The following is a 21,936-nucleotide window of genomic DNA, read 5'->3' as shown; positions in this document are numbered from 1 at the left end:
CCAGGCTTCCCTGTCCTTTACCAACTCCCAGACCTTATTCAAACTCATGTCCATTAAGTCGGTGATGCCAACCAACCATATCATCCTCTGTCATCCCCTTCTCCTCCCACCTTCAATCTTTCCCAGCACCAGGTTCTTTTCAAGAGTCAGTTCTTTGCATCAGGTGGCCAAAGTATTGGAGTCTCAGCTTCAGCATCAGTCCTTTCAATGAATATTCAGGACTGATTTCCTTTAGGATGGACTGGTTTGATCTCTTTGCAGTCCGGGGCGGGCGGGGCCGGGGGGGGGGGGGGGGACTCTCAAGAGTCTTCTCCAACACCACAGTTCAAAAGCATCAGTTCTTCGGTGCTCAGCTTTCTTTATAGTCAAACTCTCACATCCATATATGACTACAGGAAAAACCATAGCTTTGAGAGGGTAACAGGCAGGAAGGCCAGGGGTCTCCAAATGGAGAAAATAGCTTGCAAGTGTCAGGCATTTTTATCTCTCTTAAGCAGCAGGAGGAAACAAACTAGCGATATTTTTTCCTACTCTACACAAATTTAAAAGAAGGTTTCTCTTAAAATTCTGTGTTGCCATAGTGACACCTGGTTTCACCTGAAGTTAACCAATGCCTTTTTCTTATGGAAATGTTCATCTTAAGGTATGCTAAAGTACTATGCATTTACCCCAAACTCTGTCTTCAAGTCGGTTCTGCCTTTTGGCTCAGAACCTATTTGATAAACCAGTATGTTTCCAGAAAAACATCTATTTCTGCTTTATTGACTATGCCAAAGCCTTTGACTGGGATCACAATAAACTGTGGAAAATTCTGAGAGAAATGGGAATACCAGACCACCTGACGTGGCTCTTGAGAAATCTGTATGCAGGTCAGGAAGCAACAGCTAGAACTGGACATGGAACAACAGACTGGTTCCAAATAGGAAAAGGAGTACGTCAAGGCTGTATATTGTCACCCTGCTTATTTAACTTCTATGCAGAGTACATCATGAGAAACGCTGGACTGGAAGAAGCACAAGCTAAAATCAAGATTGCCAGGAGAAATATCAATAACCTCAGATATGCAGATGACACCACTCTTATGGCAGAAAGTGAAGAGGAACTAAAAAGCCTCTTGATGAAAGTGAAAGAGGAGAGTGAGAAAGTTGGCTTAAAGCTCAACATTCAGAAAATGAAGATCATGGCATCTGGCCCCATCACTTCATGGGAAATAGATGGGGAAACAGTGGAAACAGTGTCAGACTTTATTTTTGGGGGCTCCAAAATCACTGCAGATGGTGACTGCAGCCACAAAATTAAAAGATGCTTACTCCTGGGAAGAAAAGTTATGACCAACATAGATAGCATATTCAAAAGCAGAGACGTTACTTTGCAGACTAAGGTCCGTCTAGTCAAGGCTATGGTTTTTCCTGTGGTCATGTATGGATGTGAGAGTTGGACTGTGAAGAAGGCTGAGCGCCGAAGAATTGATGCGTTTGAACTGTGATATTGGAGAAGACTCTTGAGAGTCCCTTGGACTGCAAGGAGATCCAACCAGTCCATTCTGAAGGAGATCAACCCTGGGATTTCTTTGGAAGGAATGATGTTAAAGCTGAAGCTCCAGTATTGGCCACCTCATGTGAAGAGTTGACTTATTGGAAAAGACTCTGATGCTGGGAGGGATTGGGGGCAGGAGGAGAAGGAGACAACAGAGGATGAGATGGCTGGATGGCATCACTGAGTCGACGGACGTGAGTTTGAGTGAACTCCAGGAGTTGGTGATGGACAGGGAGGCCTGGCATGCTGCGATTCATGGGGTCGCAGAGTCGGACATGACTGTGCGACTGAACTAACTAACTAACTAACTATACTCAGATATTGTTCCTCTAATCTATGTAAATGAAACTATTTCTTTGGTGATCTGCCCTTCTTCAAGACTCAGGTTAATCATTTTATGGCCCAAGAGAAACCATTTGGTGCCAAGATTATCCCAAAATGCATCTTATGGGTGAGGGGCCTGGTGCCATCCTGAGTTTTAAGACATTCCTTTCTTTCATTAACAGACTGCTCGTGACTATATAATATCCAGCTGAAGACTAGCAAGGGGGTACTCTTTCTGCCCCCTTCTGATACCTATGTCAGAAGCTTTCTCTATCTCCTTTACACTTTAATAAAACTTTATCAAACAAAAGCTCTGGGCAATCAAGTCTCATCTCTGGCCCCGGATTGAAATCTTCTCCTCCAGGGGCCAAGAATCTCAGTATCGTGATTCAACAACAGCCTTTCAACTTTGACTAGACAGACCTTTGTTGGCAAAGTAATGTCTCTGTTTTATAATATGCTGTCTAGGTTGGTCATAGCTTTTCTTCCAAGGAGCAAGCATCTTTTAATTTCATGACTGCAGTCACCATCTGCAGTGATTTTGGAGCCCAAAAAAATAAAGTCTCTCACTGTTTCCATTGTTTCCCCATCTATTTGCCATTATGAGATGGGACTGGATGCCATGATATTAGTTTTTGAATGTTGAATTTTAAGCCAACCTTTTCACTCTTCTCTGCCCTTTCTAAATCCAGCTTTAACATCTGGAAGTTCATGGTTCTCATACTGTTGAAGCCTGGCTTGGAGAATTTTGAGCATTACTTTGCTAGCATGTGAGATGAGTGCAGCTGTGCGGTAGTTTGAACATTCTTTGGCATTGACTTTTATCAAGAAACTCTTTAGATCTTCTTCACTTTCTGCCACAAAGGTGGTGTCACCTACGTATTTGAGGTTATTGATATTTCTCCCAGCAATCTTGATTCCAGCTTGTGCTTCATCCAGCCCAGCATTTCACATGATGTACTCTGCATATAAGTTAAATAAGCAAGGTGACAATACACAGTCTTGACGTACTCCTTTCCCTATTTGGAATCAGTCTGTTGTTCCATGTCCAGTTCTAGCTGTTGCTTCTTGACCTGCATACAGATTTCTCAGGAGGCAGGTAAGGTGATCTGGTATTCCCATCTCTTTCAGAATTTTCCACATTTTATTGTGATCCACACAGTCAAAGGCTTTGGCATAGTCAATAAAGCAGAAGTAGATGTTTTTCTGGAACTCTCTTGCTTTTTCAATGATCCAGCTGATGTTGGCAATTTGATCTCTGGTTCCTCTGCCCTTTCTAAATCCAGCTTTAACATCTGGAAGTTCATGGTTCACATACTGTTGAAGCCTGGCTTGGAGAATCTTGGGCATTACTTTGCTAGCGTGTGAGATGAGTGCAGTTGTGCAGTAGTTTGAACATTCTTTGGCATTGACTTTCTTTGGGATTGGAATGAAAAGTGACATTTTCCAGTCCTGTGGCCACTGCTGAGTTTTCCAAATTTGCTGGCATATTGAGTGCAGCACTTTAAGAGCATCATCTTTTAGGATTTAAAATAGCTCACCTGGAATTCCTTCCAGTTATCCATGCTAGCCCACTGCAAACTAATTTACATTGCTAAAAATGATCGTATATACATAAACGAGTCTCTGTTAGTACTGACACCTCCTTCTCACTCCCCATAGATTTTAAGTTCTAGTTTCAGCCATCTTATGGGTTAAATGTGCTTGGTCTAACAATTTAGATGTTGTCAAGCAAGATTTTCTTTATTTGATGGTGACAACAGAGGCTACAGTTTAGCACTTAAACCAGCAGTTAATAGTGACCTTCTATTCAAGCAGAGTAACTAAAAGCAGCTGCGAAAACTGCAAAGGAAACCAGAGATAGGAGAAGAGGCAGCGAAAGCCTGTGTAAACTGGTACACACTCCTGCATTTCAGCAAGTGCAGGAAAGCCAAAGTCACTGGCTGCTTTCCTCACTGACTTGGATTGACAGTTTCTTCTCCAACCATCTTGTTACTGGTTGCATTCTACTATATCTAGTTAAATATAAAGAATCAGTCTGCATAGTAAAATAATCTTTTCAGAAGAACTATACACAATACATTCAAAATCACTGACTGCTTTTTCTTCATCTTTTTTTCCTTGAACTTGTAGGTAGCTGAGTCTCTTGTGTTTCTTCTTTTTCACCAGATATGGGCTGTTTGAAAACTATTTCATTATCTTTATCATCATCATTCATTTTAGCCACTTCAGATTTTTGTTTCTCCAAAAATGTTGGTGTACTAATTGGTGTGGGACCCTGGTGATCCACAACCTTCTCAGGAGTGTTAGGAGTGACTGAAGCTGCTTTCTTCTTCTTACATAAAACCTGGTGCTTTCTGGAATTTCAAGGACCAGTGTTTGAAGCATTCTCCTCATTTTTATGTAAGACCTTAACCAATGAAGGAAACTATAGTCAATTCTCTTTTTAGCCAGTCTCTTCCTGAGTAATTTTTCCTCCTTTTTAAACCACTCCTCCACCCATAGCTTTTAAAGAAGCAACCGATTCTGATTGTACCATTTCACTGCTGGATATGATGGCCTTTTAAATAGCATATGCCACTCCCAAAGGTTCTTCATATACCTTTTCAGGTGGTGTAAAATGACACTTAAAGGGTCTTTCACCAAAAAGGTAGCTGTTCATTGTTTCAGCAGCTATTTTGGCAACATCTTCAGACTCAAGCTCCACAAAGCCATAGCCTTTGCTATTTCCAGCCTTTTTTACTCCTGGACAGTCTGAATTTTGTAACACTGCCAAACTGGAAGAAATGTACTCGAATCTGGGTTTCATAAAGTGATGGTGGTAAGCAAACCTGAGCCACCTCCTTTTTAAATTTGGCATCCTCCTGTGGGTTTAGGGACAGGAGTGGCTTAGCTGGGTCTTCGAAGGCTGCCATTCCACCAACTTGTACGCAGATGAGAAATCAACACATTCTATATCCCATTGCTGTAGTGACTGGCTAGTGCAGTGGGGCTCAAAAGCAATTTTTCATTGCTTGGCAATTGGCAACATCTGGAAACATTTTTGGTTATCACTATGGAGGAGCGGATGCTGCTGGCATCTAGTGGGTGGAGGTCAGGGATGCTGTTAAACATCCTACAGTGCACAGGCCAACCTTCTACAGTAAAGAGTGATTTGGCCATAAATGCCAATATTACCAACATTGAGGAACACTAGGCTAGAGGACAAATATATGACCCAATTGAAGTCAATACAAAATCAACACCAAGACTAAAAGCTTCTCAACTCTCTGGAATGTACAAGATGGTCTATGATCCTTACACCTATTTTGTTAACACAGAGAGGGACGATCAGAGCTGCGGAGGTGGGAAGAGAAGCCAGGTTGAGTATCACGTGGAGCCTGGGGGTGAAACTGACACCCAGGGAAAACTCTGTAGAGATGAATACCTCAGTCCAAATGAGGTCAAATGTTGACCTTATTTGAGCCACTAGATCAAATCTCCCCTGAAGCTGGTCCTTTTCAGTTATATGAACTGACTGGTTTTTGTTTGTTTTAGCTAGCTGGGTAGACTTTTGTGTTACCTGCAACCAAGAGTGCACCAGCTGACAGGAATGAACATTAAACCTCCTCTTTCCTGGAGGAGCCCAGTATAAATAGATACAAGGGCCTAGATCTGATAGATAGAGTGCCTGATGAACTATGGAATGAGGTTCATGACATTGTACAGGAGACAGGGATCAAGACCATCCCTATGGAAAATAAATGCAAAAAAGCAAAATGGCTGTCTGGGGAGGCCTTTCAAATAGCTGTGAAAAGAAGAGAGGTGAAAAGCAAAGGAGAAAAGGAAAGATATAAGCATCTGAATGCAGAGTTCCAAAGAATAGCAAGAAGAGATGAGAAAGCCTTCAGCGATCAGTGCAAAGAAATAGAGGAAAACAACAGAATGGGAAAGACTAGAGATCTCTTCAAGAAAATTAGAGATACCAAGGGAACATTTCATGCAAAGATGGGCTCGATAAAGGACAGAAATGGTCTGGACCTAACAGAAGCAGAAGATATGAAGAAGAGGTGGCAAGAATACATGGAAGAACTGTACAAAAAAGATCTTCACGACCCAGATAATCATGATAATGTGATCACTCACCTAGAGCCAGACATCTTGGAATGTGAAGTCAAGTAGGCCTTAGAAAGCATCACTATGAACAAAGCTAGTGGAGGTGATGGAATTCCAGTTGAGCTGTTTCAAATCCTGAAAGATGATGCTATGAAAGTGCTGCACTCAATATGCCAGCAAGTTTGGAAAACTCAGCAGTGGCCACAGGACTGGAAAAGGTCAGTTTTCATTCCAATCCCAAAGAAAGGCAATGCAAAAGAATGCTCAAACTACCGCACAATTGCACGTATCTCACATGCTAGTAAAGTAATGCTCAAAATTCTCCAAGCCAGACTTCAGCAATACGTGAACCGTGAACTCCCTGATGTTCAAGCTGGTTTTAGAAAAGGCAGAGGAACCAGAGATCAAATTGCCAACATCCGCTGGATCTTGGAAAAAGCAAGAGCATTCCAGAAAAACATCTATTTCTGCTTTATTGACTATGCCAAAGCCTTTGACTGTGTGGATCACAGTAAAATGTGGAAAATTCTGAAAGAGATGGGAATACCAGATCACCTTACCTGCCTCCTGAGAAATCTGTATGCAGGTCAGGAAGCAACAGTTAGAACTGGACATGGAACAACAGACTGGTTCCAAATAGGAAAAGGAGTACGTCGAGGCTGTATATTGTCACCCTGCTTATTTAACTTCTATGCAGAGTACATCATGAGAAACGCTGGACTGGAAGAAACACAAGCTGGAATCAAGATTGCCAGGAGAAATATCAATAACCTCAGATATGCAGATGACACCACTCTTATGGCAGAAAGTGAAGAAGAACTAAAAAACCTCTTGATGAAAGTGAAAGAGGAGAGTGAAAAAGCTGGGTAAAGCTCAACATTCAGAAAACGAAGATCATGGCATCTGGTCCCATCACTTCATGGGAAATAGATGGGGAAACAGTAGAAACAGTGTCAGACTTTATTTTTTGGGACTCCAAAATCACTGCAGGTGGTGACTGCAGCCATGAAATTAAGAGACGCTTACTCCTTAGAAGAAAAGTTATGACCAACCTAGATAGCATATTCAAAAGCAGAGACATTACTTTGCCGACTAAGGTCCATCTAGTCAAGGCTATGGGTCAGCAGAAGACTGGAGCTATGGTTTTTCCTGTGGTCATGTATGGATGTGAGTTGGACTGTGAAGAAGGCTGAGCGCCGAAGAATTGATGCGTTTGAACTGTGATGTTGGAGAAGACTCTTGAGGGTCCCTTGGACTGCAAGGAGATCCAACCAGTCCATTCTGAAGGAGATCAGCCCTGGATTTTTTGGAAGGAATGATGCTAAAGCTGAAACTCCAGTACTTTGGCCACCTCATGGGAAGAGTTGACTCATTGGAAAATACTCTGATGCTGGGAGGGATTGGGGGCAGGAGGAGAAGGGGACGACCGAGGATGAGATGGCTGGATGGCATCACGGACTTGATGGACAAGAGTCTGAGCTAACTCCGGGAGATGGTGATGGACAGGGAGGCCTAACTCCAGTCTTCTGCTGTTTTCTCATCAGTACCCAGCACCCCAAATTGTCCATCAATATTTCTTCATCTGTCTTGGCCTTAGTAGCTCCACCAAATGATAGCTTTCTTGGCATCCTCATTTTAAAAACATTCTCAAGCAAGAATCTGATTGGCTCAGTTTTAGTCAGGTGGCCACCCCTAGTCCAGTCAATGGAGTCATCCATCAAAAGAGGAAGCAAAAGTGGGTCAGCAGGTGAGCCAGATGGTTTGGCCCCAAGATGAAAGCTCAAGTTACCAACCAGGGTTCTTGGACACCTTTATCAATAGAATTGATCAGAGGCCAGATAAGAAATTCAGGCAAGGTTTTGTTGGGTCCCCTGTTGCAGCAGTGGGGAGTGAGAACAAACAACAGGTTCCTTTTACTTGCTCAGTTCCCATCAGCAGAGAGGGATGAGCTGGTTCCTTAAATGGGATAAGTGGGGGTGGGGGGTCCAGGGCAAAGTTGAGCTGGAGGGGTGGCTTAGGTGGTACCCAGCCCTCAGGGGGTATTGTGTGCAGGAGGCATGCACAGTACCCTGTTCTTGCTCCCAGCTCTTCAGAGGTGGCAGTTGGGGTTTTCTGGTCTTTTCGTATCTTATTGTCAGTAATCTGCCCCCAGTACACATGCCTGCAGGCATTTTTAGTCCCTTATAGTTTCTTTGTATTTTGTTGCTTCAGGAGACGTTTGTCTAGGGGCAAGCACTGCAGGAAAGGGTCCCAGGTCCCGGGTCTCAGCTTGTCTCAAAGTTAATGCTGAAGAGACTGAAACCCCACACTACCACCACCCCTCCTCACCTAGACACACAACAACGACACTGAGTGTTAACTATTCCTTTATTAGGTGGTGACGGAACAGGGGGCTGTACAATGCAAGGCCTGGGGACTTAGCTACACAGGGATTGTGACCAGAAGCTATATTACAAAAATAGCCTACAAATACTTCTATTTTGCCCTGAGGCTGGGCCAGGGGAGTACCAGGAAGAAGAGGTGCCAGGCAGGCAGCTCCTTCTCTTCCTGCAGGCCCATTGTTTACAGGGAGACAAAGTAGAATGCACACATCTCCCCTGGTCCTCATATTCCCACCAGCCACCCCACCCTCCCAGCTCCCAAAGGGAGAAGGCCCACACCCTAGGATGGGGGTGGAGGGACTGTGGGCAGGCTCTCTGGGCCAGAGGGCAAAGCTCTAAAATAAGTTCCATCTGGAATGCAGTGAAGTGAGGGAGGTGGAGCAGGGAGGAGGCTCCCAGGTCTCACCCGACCCCTAGCCCCGGAGGGTGCGCCCAAGGGTGCCTACTTGGTACACACCAGGGTTGTGTACTTGGTACACAGGAGCCCGGTCATGCCTGTGTACTTGGTACACAGAATCCAGCTTGGCCGAATGGGCCCACAGACTCAGCCCCACGGGGGCACTGGGGGGGTTCGCAGGGGGGCAGAGAGCATCTCCATATATATATTTTGTAAAAAATAATAATAATAATAAGTTTGTTTAAATGAATTTGTTTCTATACAAAATGTAAAAAAAATAATAATAATCCACTTGTGTCAGAGCAGGAGGAGTGAGAGAGGGGGGCCAGAAAAGGCAAGAAAAAGGGGAAAGAGAGAATGGGGGTAAGGGGGGTGTTGGCCACAGGATGAGGGGAGAGGCAGGTGGATGTCCTAGACTCACCACAGGACCCAAGGGTGAGGTTTAGCCTGCACCCCTTATAAATAAAGGAAGACTGAAGCCCTAGCCTGGTGACCTATCTTGGTCACACTGCAAGGAGGGCGGTGTGCAGGAGAAAAGGAGAAACAGAATGAAATGGACTAAAAGGGGAGAGAGAGGGGAATCATGACGGGGTGCCCCTTCAGCCTCCCCAAATCCAGGACCTGGGGAGCCCTCAGGCCAACACTTGCCTCTTGGGGGTGACTTCAGGCTGGGGCCCCAGCTGGGTCTGAGCCTGAGCAAGAGCGCCGGGGACCGACAAGGGGAGCGGCTGGGCCGACAGGGACCCAGCAGCAGTGGCCGAGGCCCCGGTGGCAGTGGCCGGGCTGGGCGTGGAGTCAGACCAGTCCGAGAGTGAGGGCGGGGAGGGGCTGGCCCAGTGCTCGGGGGACTCGGGGGATGGGGTCAAGTAAGGGTGCTCGCTGGGGACCCGCAGGAAGCGGGCCTTGGGGGGGCTGCCGTGGGCCCCAGCCACCGCGGGGAACTCCTCGCCGTGTCCTGGGGCGGCCAGGTAGGGCGGGGGCCGCTCCTGGGGGGACACGGGATTCCCGGGGTTCAGCAGCTGGGGTCCCGGGGCCAGCGGCAGCAGGAAGGAGGGACCTGGAGGGGCGGGTGGGGGCAGCCGGGCCCAGTCGAGGGGTACGGCCACGGGGTTCAACAGGCCCAGGCTGAGCACGCAGCCCCCGGGGGGCTGGCGCCCTAGACCCGCCCGGCCCGCGCCACCCAGCTGCGCGAGAGACACGGCCGTGGCCGTGGCGGCCGCGTAGGGCCCCTCGAGGGGGAAGCCGCCAGGGGACGCGGGGGGCCCGCCAAAGGGCCGCGGGGAGTCCAGCGAGTCCACGGGCGAGAGCGTGACCGAGCTGTCGGCCAAGGGCCCGGGGCAGGCCAGCGTCAGCTTCTTGCCCCGCCCCCGGGTGCCCTGCGGCCCCAGCCCCGCCTTCCCCGGGGGCCTCCGGCTCTTCTTGGCCCCGGACTGCGCCACCTTGAGGCCGGGGAGGAAGGCCCCGGGCGGACAGAGCAAGGGCCCCAGGCCGTGGGGGCCAGGGGGGCTCCGGGGCCCGCTGGGCTGGTCCAGCAAGCGCACGATGTCCTGGTGCAGCCTCTCCTGCGCCACGTCCCGGGGCAGCCTGTCCAGGTGGTCTGTGATCTCCCGGTTGGCAAAGTGGTCCAGCAGCAGCTTGGCCGCCTCGAAGCTGCCCTCCCGGGCGGCCAGGAACAGTGGAGTCTCTTCCTGTGGGGGGCCCGGGAACCCACAAGATGTCAGGGTCAAGAGTCAGGTTAAGTCCTGCCTAACGTCACAGAGGCCTCTAGTCTCTGGGGGAAACAGCTAGGAGTTCATACTCTGCAGACAGACAGACCTTGATTGGAATCTCAGTTTTGCCTGGATGAAAAACTGGGCAAGTTCTTTCCTTAAAGCCCTATTCATCCAGCACCTATTAAGAAACTTCAGGCCCCAAAGCCAGGACTAGAGTGAGGAGAGTGAGGCACTCACCTTAGGCACAGAATTTAAGGGGGTGGCGAAAAATTCTACTATCAAAATAAACGGTATTTAGTGCAGTTTTTAAAGTTAAGATTAATACAAAAATATATATACATAACAAATATAACATGGAAATTTTAGATAAAGATGGAATCTACCCCTGCATTCTTTTGAACCTCATTTTTCCATTTGTAAAATGAGAGTAATACCAGCTTGCAAGGTTACTGTTCAAACAAGTCATAATAGCTATCTTTTGTTGAGGCTTCTCTAAGCACCTTACAAAAGCATTAGCTCACTGAATCCTTGGAAGAGGCAATGAGGTGGGTACTGTTGCTTCTCCATTTCAAAAATGTGAACAGAAGTTCAGAAGAGTTAAGTAGCTTGCCCAAGGTCACCAGCAACTGCCATATACTTCCTCCCCTGATCCACTATTGGAACCTCTTGGCCCCTGATCCCACATGAACGCTGGCTACAGGCAGGGTGAATGTCCCCGCTAGCCTCCCCCAATCTGCTCTCTGCTGCCTGTGGAGGCTGTTCCAGGGCTGAAGGTGAACCAAAGGCTGGGCTCACCTTGCTATCCTGCATGTCCTTGTTGGCTCCATTTTTGAGCAGAGCCAAGGTGGCCTCCACGTTGTTGACAGCTGCAGCCCAGTGTAAGGCCGATTTTCCTGTGGGGAAGTGAGGGGAGGTCAAGGTCAGGACCTGGCTCATTAGCTGCCCCTCCCCCACAGGGGGGGACAGGAAGTGTCTAGAATATGGGCTGGAATGGGGGGAGGGTAGGCTGAGTACCTGTGTTTGGGTCCATGTGTGCACAGCTATAGGTGTAACTTTCCATATTTGGAGCATATTATGTGGGCCTCACTAAGTTGTATGTAGAGCTGTGCTGTCCAGTGCAACAGCCACAGTCACAGGTGGTTCTTAGTTTATACAAATTACAAAAAAAAAAAAGGAGTTCCCTGGTAGCCTAGTGGTTAGGATTCCAAGCTTTCATTGTTACGGCCCAGGTCCAGTCCCTGGTCAGGGAACTGAGATCCCACAACCTTCACAGCATGGCAAAAAATAAATTAATTAATTAAATTGGTGTCAAGCCAGTTTAATGGGGAAAGGATAACTTTCTCAACAGATCATGCTGGAGGGCCTCCCTGGGGGCTCCGCGGTGGAGAATCTGCTTGCCAATGCAGGGGACACAAATTTGATCCCTGATCTGGGAGGATCCCACGTGCCTTGGAGCAACTAAAGCCTGTGTGCCCCAACTATTGGGCCTGTGGTCTAGAGCCCAGGAGCCGCAACTACTGATATCCTTGAGCCCAGAGCCCATGCTCTGCAACAAGAGAAGCCACGACAGTGAGGCGGCCACACACTTCAGCTAGAGAGTGGCCCCCAGTCACTGCAACTAGCGAAAACCCACACACAGCAACAAAGACCCAGCACAGCCAAAAATAAATAAAGTTATTTTTTTTAATGGTACTGGTACAACCGGATCTCCACGTGCGAAAGAACAAAGTTGGACCCCTACCTCACACCACATGCAAAAAGTAATTCAAAGTGAATCCAGTATCTAAATGTAAGAGCTCAAACTACAAAACATTTAGAAAGAAACACAGGAGTAAATTTTCACAAGACCTTGAATTAGGCAAAGTATTCTTAGATATGACACCCAAAACACAAGCAACAATAACAACAATAAAAATAGATTAAACTGGACATAATCAAGATGAAAAACCTTTTGTGCTTGTAAGGACATAATCTAGAAAGTAAAAAAGAAAACCTATAGGGAAGTTCCCTGGCAGTCCAGTGGTTAAGACTCCAAGCTTCCGCTGTAGGGGAACTAAGGGCTTGCCCAGTGGCTGAATGGGTAAAGAATCTGCCTGCAATGCTGGAGACACAGGAGACTCAGGTTCAATCCCTGGGTTAGGAAGATGCCCTGCAGAAGGGAATGGCAACCCACTCCAGTATTCTTGCCTGGAGAATTCCGTGGACAGAAGGTGGAAAGAGTCAGACATGACTGAGCGACTAACACACACAAGGACATCATCTAGAAAGTAAAAAGAAAACCGACAAGAACTTCCCTGATGGTCCAATAGTTAAGACTCCAAGCTTCCACTGCACAGAGTGGGGGGTTTGATTCCTGGTTGGGAAACTAAGATCCCATATGCTGTGGGGTACAGTCCCCACTGAAAGAAAACCTATAAATATAATAAACCTACTGTATGTTTGATAAGAGACCTATCTAGAATATATGAAGAACCTTTATAACTCAATCATAAAAAGACAAATAACCCAGTTTTTAAATGGGCAAAGAATCTGAATAGACATTTCTCCAAAGATATACAAATGGCTAATAAATGTGGGAAAATGCTCAACATCATTAGCCATCAGGGAAATGTAAATCAAACCACATTGAGATACCAAATCACATCCACTAAGGACAGTACAAAAAGACAGAGAAAAACAAGCTGTCAGTCAGGATGCGGCGATATCGGAACCTTTTTTATACACTGTGGGTAGGAATGAAAAATAGGGCAGCCACTGTGGAAAATAGTCTGGCAGTTCCTCAAAAAGTTAAAAAGAGTTTATCATGTGACCTAGCAAGTCTGCCCCTAGGGATACATCCCAGAGAAATAAAACCATGTTCACACAAATCCTGACACATGAATTCCACAGCAGCATTATTCATAATACCCCCAAAGCAGAAACAACCCAAATGTCCATCAGTGGGTGAATGCATAAACAAAATGTGGTACATCCATAAGATAGAGTATTATTTAGTCATTAAAAACAAAAAGGGGGTTTCTCTGTGTGTTCTAGTGGTCAAGAACCCGGTGGTTAAGAACCCAGCAACACAGGGGACATGGTTCAGTCTCTGGTGTGGGAGGACCCTACATACGGTGGAGCAACTGAGCCTGGGCACCACAGCTACTGAGCCTGTGCTCTAGAGCCCGGGAGCTGCAGCCACTGAAGGCTGTGAGCCCTGGGGCCCGGGAGCAAGAGAAGCCACAGCAGTGAGCAGCCCAAGCACCACAACAAGAGAGTAGCCCCCACTTAGCACAACTACAGAAAGCCAGCACCGAAGACCCAGAACAGCCAAAAATAAATAATTTTCTTAAAAAAAAGAGGGAGTTCCCTGGTGACCTAGTGGTTAGGATTCCGGGCTTTCACTGCTATGGCTGGGATCAATCCCTGTCAGAGAATTGGGACCCCGCAAACCTCACAGTAAGGCCACAAAATAAACAAAAAGTAATACTGGTACATGCTACCATGTATATACCTGCCACTTGCAGGCTCATGAACCTAGAAAACATCAGGCTAAGTGAAAGGAGCCAACCAAGAAAGACCACATATTGTGCGGTTCCATTTATATAAAGTAGAATACACAAATCCTTATAGAGAGAAAGTGCATTAGCAATCGTCTAAGGGCCACGGAAAATGGGGATGTGGAGGGGTGAATGGCTAAGAGGCAAAGGCTTCTTTTTCAAGTGATGAACACATTCTAAAATTTATTGTAACAAAAAACAAAATAAAATTTATTGTGATGATATTTGCACAACCCTTTGGTTATATTAGGGGGCTTCCCAGACAGCGCTAGTGGTAAAGAACCCAGCTGCCAGTGCAGGAGACATAAGGGATGTGGGTTCAGTCCCCAGGTTGGGAAGGTCCCCTGGAGGAGAGCATGATAACCCACTTCGGTATTCTTGCCTGGAGAATTCCAAGGACAGAGGAGCCTGGCAGTCTACAGTGCATGCAGTCACAAAGGGTTGGACATGACGGAGACCAACCTAGCACACACACAGGTGGTTATACAAAAAAAAATCACTGGATTTTACCCTTGAATGAATTGCATGGCATGTGAATTATATGTCAATTCAGCTATTTTTTTAAAAAAAAAGGCAAAACAAAGGTTAAAATATTCAATGAAATAAAGACTCAGTTCTTTGTTCACCCCAGCCACATTCCAGCACTCAGTAATCACCATGCGTTGCCAGTAGCTACCATATTAGACAGCACAGACCAAGAGCACTTCATCATCACAGACAGTTCTATTGGCCAGTGCCCTTCTAGAACCATATTTCTCAACCAGGGGTGATTTTCCTCTAAGGGGCATTTGGCAATGTCTGGAGATATTTTTGATTGTCATATCTGGGAGGTGGGGTGCCACTGGCGTCTAGTGGGTCAAGACCAAGAATGCTACACTGCACAGGGTGGCGCCCACTGCAAAGGATGATCCAACCCCCAAACGTCAGGGCTGCTGAGATTGAGAACACCTGCCTCCAAAGAGTCCGAGTATATCTGTGGCTATGTGAGGTTCTCTAGACACAAGGTAGGTTGCTGTTGGGCAAGCAAGCCGCCTCCAAGCAAGAAGTGATCCCCACTTACAGATTGGCTGATTTGCAAATTTTATACCAGTAGTCCAGCAGGTGGCACCAGTGTATGCTCTTCCAACAAAGCAGATGGAAAGAAAGTGTCTTGGAGAATGAATGGCATGCTTGCCTGCTCAGTCCTTCAGTTGTGTCAGACTCTGTGAAACCACAGACTCTAGCCCAAAAGCTCCTCTGTCCATGGAATTTTCCAGGCAAGAATACTGTAGTGGGTTGCCATTTCCTACTCCAGGGGATCTTCTTGACCCTGGGATCGAATGCATGTCTCCTGTGTCTCCTGCATTGTCAGGCAAATTCTTTACCACTGAGCCCCCTGGGAACCCCCATGTGGAAAGGCACCTTTTTCTAAATCACTGCAGCACAATATAGGCTAATGGGTGCCATTAAAAAAATAATAATAAATGTATGAGAGTGTAAGGCCATGGTGAACCCCTGTTATGAGTGCATGGTTTCACTGACTGGGTCTCAGCGTGGGTGTGAGCTCACGCCAAGTCAGGTGACACTGTCTCAGCCCCCACCCACCACTACCCCCAAAGCCTACCGAGCTCATCCACAGCATTGACATCAGCATGACTGGCGATGAGCTCTTCCACCATGCCCTCCACCGCCAGGCGGGCTGCCAGGATCAGTGCCGTGGAGCCGTCTGCCATGCGAGCATCCAGGTCTGTAGAGCGGTTCCGGATAAGAATCTAGGGGAGACGGGGATGCAGCCGGGGGAGTCATGGCAAGAACAAGGGAGCAAGAAGCACCCCCAAGCCTTCTGAGGACCCCAACCAATGCCTCCCATGGAACCAGGGAGCAGCTACTTGACAGTAACTCTATACTCATATATCCCCATTTCACAAATGAGAAAGATGAGCTCTGACAGGCAGAACCAGGGCTCAAATCCAAGTCTGTCTGACGTGTGTCCCAGCTCTGAAGTCCCAAGAAGCAAGCCGATCTCACCTGGAAGACGCCCTGGGCATCGGCAGTGACAGCCGTGTGCAGGGGGGTGCGGCCGGAGTGGTCCTGGGCATTGGTGTCTGCCCCAGCATCCAGCAGCCGCTTGGCGGCGTCAGCCCGGGCATAGCGGGCAGCCAGGTGCAGGGCCGTCTCACCAGTGCGGTCAGTCCGAGCCCCAAGCTGTGCCCCCTGGCAGATCAGGTCTGAGATGATGCTGGCTGATGTGTCTTCTGCCTCGTCCTCTTCGGTTGGGATTGGCTCCAGGGCTCCCCCGCAGAAGGAGGCCAGCATTAGAGGGGTGAAGCCATCTGCAGGGACCAGGAGTGTGTCAGAAGGGAGGCAGACACAGGGCCTTCCCGGGGAATACGACGCTGTCTTAGGAGGAAGTGCACTGCATTAGGAGGAAGTGGGATGTGTAGAAGTACAAGATCGAGGGGCCAATCCTCCCATCGCACACACACACACGCACACACACACTTGTGTCAGGTACTCCGAAGCCAACCCAGGATGAGGCTTCACAGGCATTTGGTTCGTGGCAGCAGGCCTCCTAAGCAATAGGGTACACAGAACGAGAGAGGAAGGAAGTCAAGCAAGTGGATGATGACCACATTCCTGGAGAGTTATTTCAGCCTGAGTTATTTCACTTTGTCAACAAAAATCCATCTAGTCAAAGCTATGGTTTTTCCAGGAGTCACATACAGATGGGAGAGTTGGACCATGAAGAAGGCTGAGCACCCAATAATTGATGCTTTCGAATCATGGTGCTGGAGCAAGGAGATCAAACCAGTCCATCCTAAAGGAAATCAACCCTGAATATTCAGTGGAAGGACTGTTGCTGAAGCTGAAGCTCCAATATTTTGGCCACCTCATGCGAAGAGCTGATTCACTGGAAAAGACCCTCATGTTGGGAAAGATGGAGGGCAGGAGAAGGGGGCAACAGGGAATGAAATGGTTGGATGGCATCACCGACTCAATGCACATGAGTTTGAGCAAACTGCGAGAGACAGTGAAGGACAGGGAAGACTGCTGTGCTGCAGTCCATGGGGTCGGGAAGAGTCAGACACGACTTAGAGTCTGAACAACAACAGCATTTCAGCCTGATCCCAAAGCGGGACTCTGAAAGCTTAATTGTACCCAGAGCTGTAATCCAGCTTGAGGCAAAGGAGCTGAGCCTTTCATATACCTGCATCCACTGTTTAGGAGCTGCACCGAGGGACATAAAATACCAAGTACATGGGGGCCTAAAGGGAGTCAAAAGACAGCCACAGGTGCGAGTCATTTGGAGCCAAAGCAAATCAGAGCTGCAGGAGGCATATTATAAAATGTGGCAAAGACAGACCTCAGAGGATTCAGACACCATGGCCTGCTCTACTCTGCAAAAGCATTTGCTCTTATTTCCCTTAGGAAGCCACTAGCACCCCCATTCTCCATTCTCAAGCCCTAGGTAAAGGCAAACCCCTGCTGCAGGGACAGGCATATAGCCCAGGCCTGTCAATCTGCATGTTCCAGGCCGCAGGCCACACGGATTGGCTCACACCTGGGGCACGTGACCTTAGACTATCCAACCAGAACTCATCCTGGGAAGACTTCCCTGATGGCCCAGTTATTAAGAATCTGCGGACCAATGCAGGGAACCCGAGTTGGATCCCTAATCTGGGAAGATTCCACATGCTGCGGAGCAACTAAGCCCGTGTGCCACAACTACTGAGCCCGGGTACCCTAGAGGCGTGCTCCGCAACAGGAGAAGCTGCGGCAATGAGAAGCCCCTGCACCGCAACTAGAGAAGACCTGTGAGCAGCAACAAAGAGCCCACATACTGCAACAAAGACCAAGTGCAGCCAAAAAAATTTTTTTAATAAATAAATAGCTTTCATTGGCCAAAGATACAATAGTTTGAGCATCAACAAGAATGTGTGCATTAAATTTAAACATAACAGCTACATTAAAAAAAACCCTCATCCTGGGACTTTCGCTGTTACAAATGAGAAAAAGGTTGTGTAATGCCTGCAGGAGAAAGACTGCCTGAACTGGAACCAAAAGCTGACAAGTCCAGGATCCAAATGTGCCTGAAGCTTCTGTTTACAAGAGCCAGTAAATCCCTTGTTTTACTTAAGTTAGCTTGAGTTGGGCTATTATCACATACAACCAAGAGTCCTGATTAACAGGACTGATTAACCCACTGACAGACAGCCAGACACACCCAGCTGTTCCCAGAGCACAGACTCAGATGGAACCTCTCAAGAGCAGGATGGATCAAGGGCATTCTGGAGGCAGGGGCGCCATCACTGACCTGGACCGCGCACGTTGACATCCATGCCATCCGCATCTGCATCACCCTGCGGTGGTGTCAAGGCCATGGCTGGTGCCACGCGGATGTCAGCGGCAACCAGGTGGTGTTGAGTCCACTGGCGGCAATCCACAGCGTCCTCAGTCCCCACACCAGGCTCCTCCACCTGGAGGCACAAGGACCCAGGGTCTCACAAGGAATTGGGAGACACAGAGGAACCATCTGGGCATTCTCACAGATTTCTCTCACAGAGATGCACACACGGTGGGTGCTGAGAAGCCACTAACATCGTGCTTGATAGGGGCTTCCTAGGGGTTTCAGTGGGAAATGGCAACCCACTCCAGTTCTTGCCTGGAAAATCCCATGGATAGAGGGACCTAGCGGGCTACAGTCCGTGGGGGCTGAAAAGAGTCTGACATGACCGAGCGATGGAGCACACACAGGACTAACCAGAGCCTGATCAGATCAGATCTGAGCTTAAGGACCCAGGTGGGGAGTTTCATTTCATAAAAGAGGAGAGCCAGGTGATGGACAGCTAGCCAGAAAAGGTCCTGGAGGATAAGACACCCTTCACTGTGGATTTAGTGTCTGACACTGTCACTTAGTAGGCTTGTAACCCCAGAATTCTGAGCTCATTGGTAAAATGAAGATGATGCAGTCAGGGACTTCCCTGGTGGTCCAGCAGTTAAGAGTCCGCCTGCCAATGCAGGGACATGGGTTTGATCCCTGGTCCGGGAAGATTCATTATGCCTCGGAGTAACTAAGCCTGGGCGCCACAACTACTGAGCCCTCGCCTGAGAGCCCATGCTCTGCAACAAGAGAAGCCACCTCGATGAGAAGCCTGCCCACCAGAACTAGAGAGCAGCCCTAGTCGCCACAACTAGAGAAAGCCCACTCAAAGCAACAAAGACTCAGCACAGCCAAGGATTAATTAATTAACCTTAAAAAAAAAGGGAGAGATGATGCAATAATTTCACAACACCCATATAAACATTCTGCACCATATACTTAACACCCACTTTTGGATGAGAAAGAAAGAAAAAAAAAAAAAAGCCTGGAGCAAGCAGATTTCTTTGGCTGTCATTTGCGATAGAAGTATCCATTTTAACAAACATTAAAACATAGGCAGGAGGAGAAGGGGACGACAGAAGATGAGATGGCAGGATGGCATCACCAACTCAATGGACATGAGTTTGAGCAAACTCGGAGATGGTGAAGGACAGGGAAGCCTGGCGTGCTACAGTCCATGGGGTCGCCAAGAGTCAGACAGGACTTAGCAACTGAACAACAAAAATCATGTGATGAAGGCCTAATCCCCCAACATGACTATATTTAGAGATAGAGCCTTTAAGGAAGTAATTAAGGTTAAATAAGATCATATGGGTGGAGCCCTAATCCAACAGGACCAGTGGAAGAGGAAGAGACACCAGAGTTCTCCCTCATTCTCTGCACACAAAGAGGAAAGGTCATGTAAGGCCACAGTGAGAAGACACATTCTACAAGATAAGAAGCCCTCACCAAAAGCCAACCCTGCCAGCACACTGATCCTGGACTTAGAGCCTTCAGTGTGTATCTGTGCCTGCTAAGTCGCTTCAGTCGTGTCCGACTCTGTGCGACCCTATGGACTGTAGCCCACCAGGCTCCTCTGTCCATGGGATTCTCCAGGAGAGAATACTGGAGTGGGTTGCCATGCCTCCTCCAGGGGATCTTCCTGACCCAGGGACTGGACTCACATCTCCTGCCTCTCCTGCACTAGCAGGCAGGTTCTTTATACCATCAGTGCCACCTGGAAGCCCCAGCCTCCAGAGGTGTGATTTCTAAATGTCTGTTGTTTGAGCCACTCAGTCTGCAGGATTTCATTATGGCAACTCTCGCTGGCAAAGACAAGGCCCATCGGTGTGGCCCCTGGACAGGAAAAGACTAGCTGGGGGTGTTCTCAGGCTGGGCACGATGGACTAAGGTGGCCACATCAGAGAGAATGCAGAGTCACTCTCTGGGATAGGGGATCCCCTCTGGAAAGACACCAGGAGCAGGATGGGGTGGTTGCTGTCACTGTTCTCAGGAACCAGGAACAGCAGGGATTCCCCTGGCTCTCCCACTGACCACTGGGCCCCCACCCAGGACCCTGAGGGCAGGGGTCACAGGAGGGAACACAACCTTCAGTCGCTTGGCCTCGGGGCACTCTGTGTCCATCCAGTCGGTGGCCACCTCCCCCATCAGACTCTCACCCTTGGCCATGTTCCTGTGGGGGCAGTGGAAGGGGGGAGGGGAGAAAAGACAATGGGGTCAGCAGGGGCAGGGCACCCAGGGTCAAGAGACAGGGTCCAAGGATGGGATGCAGAATGTGGTCAGGGTTGCAGGGGGTACAGTCAGGGGTTGTGATGGGTGACAGTCAGGTGGAACTGGGGAAGGGACAGGAGTGGGGTCAGAGGTCAGAGCAGATGTCTGTGGGACAGGTGAGGGTCACAGGCATACAGCATGGGTTACAGCAGATGACATCGTAGGTCATGGAAGACAGAGTTATCCTCATAGCGGGTGAGGGATGTAGCCAGGAATGAAGAGGTTGTGGAGAGGGAGCAGAAGGCACAGGGTCACAGGAGAGGTAAATTCAGGGATTAGGACAGGGTGGGGCTGGAGTCTGGAGGGGCTGGTCAGGGAGGTGGAGGCCATGGCCAAGGCCAGGACTGAGGATCATGGGGAATGAGCACTGAGTTGGGGTGGAAAGGGGGTGAGAGGTCAGGTCAAGAGTCAGGGTAGGTTATTCCTGAGGCTTTCAATGGCTAAGTCAAAGATGTCTCTTGGTAAATGTCACAGTGCACTTGCAAATATGTGGGTTATTTTCAAATTTCTTTTGATATTGATTTCTAACATGATTCCAGTGACAAAAGAACAGACTCTATATGATTTCTATACCTTTAGACCATGACATTTTTGCACCTTGTTTTATGACCCTGGGTATGGGCCAGTATCTCCTGGCTTATAGTCTACGGGAACTTGAAGATTTTGTACCCTGCTGTTGTGTGAAAATTGTATAATCTTAATTATGTTGAATTGGCTCATACTGCTTTTCAGGTCTACCATATCCCTCTGCTTTTCTGTCTATTCATTCTGTTAATTTTTTGAGAGTTTGATATTGAAACTCCAATTAAAAATCTTAATTTATCTACTTAAAAAATAATTGTAATATACTATTGTGGAACTATATGAAACTTTCTTCTGTATTTTCCAAGTCATACTTTCATAAATTAAAAACTAAAAAATTAAAACCAAAAAAAAAAAAAAAGTCAAGGTAGGTTAGAGCCAGAGGTGGTACTGGGGCTCACAAAGGATAGGATCAGCGGGTCCAGTGAGGGGTTGGGGTGCAGACAGAGGTCATGAGATCCACAGTCATGTGGGAACACATTCAGAGTATCAGGGTGAAGTCTGAGAGGCTGGGGTTGGGGGAGGGGGTTGTCACAATAGGATCTAAGTCAGGGAACTGTACCATAGGAAAGGGGATCAAGGGTCACAAATCAGGGGTGATCTCTTAGGGATTATGGAGTCATTGGTCAAGGAGACAAACACTGATGTCCAAGCTGGAGTCTGAAGTTAGGGTCCGGTAGGGGTCAGAGGTCAGAGTCAGGTGAAGGTGGGCTCAAGGGCTCCTCAGGCCCGGCCATAG

The 21,936-nt window shown here is 47.9% G+C and overlaps 1 protein-coding gene and 1 pseudogene across 2 annotated transcripts in view; both read right to left on the bottom strand.

Annotated features, from left to right (window-relative positions):
- Positions 1–3,949: 3,949 nt before the first annotated feature.
- On the bottom strand, positions 3,950–4,775 carry LOC101120324 (MKI67 FHA domain-interacting nucleolar phosphoprotein-like; annotated as a pseudogene).
- A 3,529-nt stretch (positions 4,776–8,304) lies between these two features.
- Positions 8,305–21,936, bottom strand: part of NOTCH3 (notch receptor 3) — a 38,422-nt gene continuing 24,790 nt past the window's right edge. For both annotated transcript variants that reach the window (XM_027979127.2, XM_042249771.2), the window contains 6 exons: positions 20,433–20,517; positions 18,279–18,441; positions 15,992–16,296; positions 15,588–15,735; positions 11,241–11,338; positions 8,305–10,421 (listed from right to left, as the gene is read on the bottom strand). In XM_027979127.2, the coding sequence (XP_027834928.1) occupies positions 9,366–10,421; positions 11,241–11,338; positions 15,588–15,735; positions 15,992–16,296; positions 18,279–18,441; positions 20,433–20,517 (1,855 nt within the window). In that variant the 3' untranslated portion in view covers positions 8,305–9,365. The remainder of the gene's footprint in view (positions 10,422–11,240; positions 11,339–15,587; positions 15,736–15,991; positions 16,297–18,278; positions 18,442–20,432; positions 20,518–21,936) is intronic.

Source organism: Ovis aries, chromosome 5, assembly GCF_016772045.2.
Source record: "Ovis aries strain OAR_USU_Benz2616 breed Rambouillet chromosome 5, ARS-UI_Ramb_v3.0, whole genome shotgun sequence".
Taxonomy (NCBI): domain Eukaryota; kingdom Metazoa; phylum Chordata; class Mammalia; order Artiodactyla; family Bovidae; genus Ovis; species Ovis aries.
This window is presented reverse-complemented; position numbering and strand designations above follow the sequence as displayed.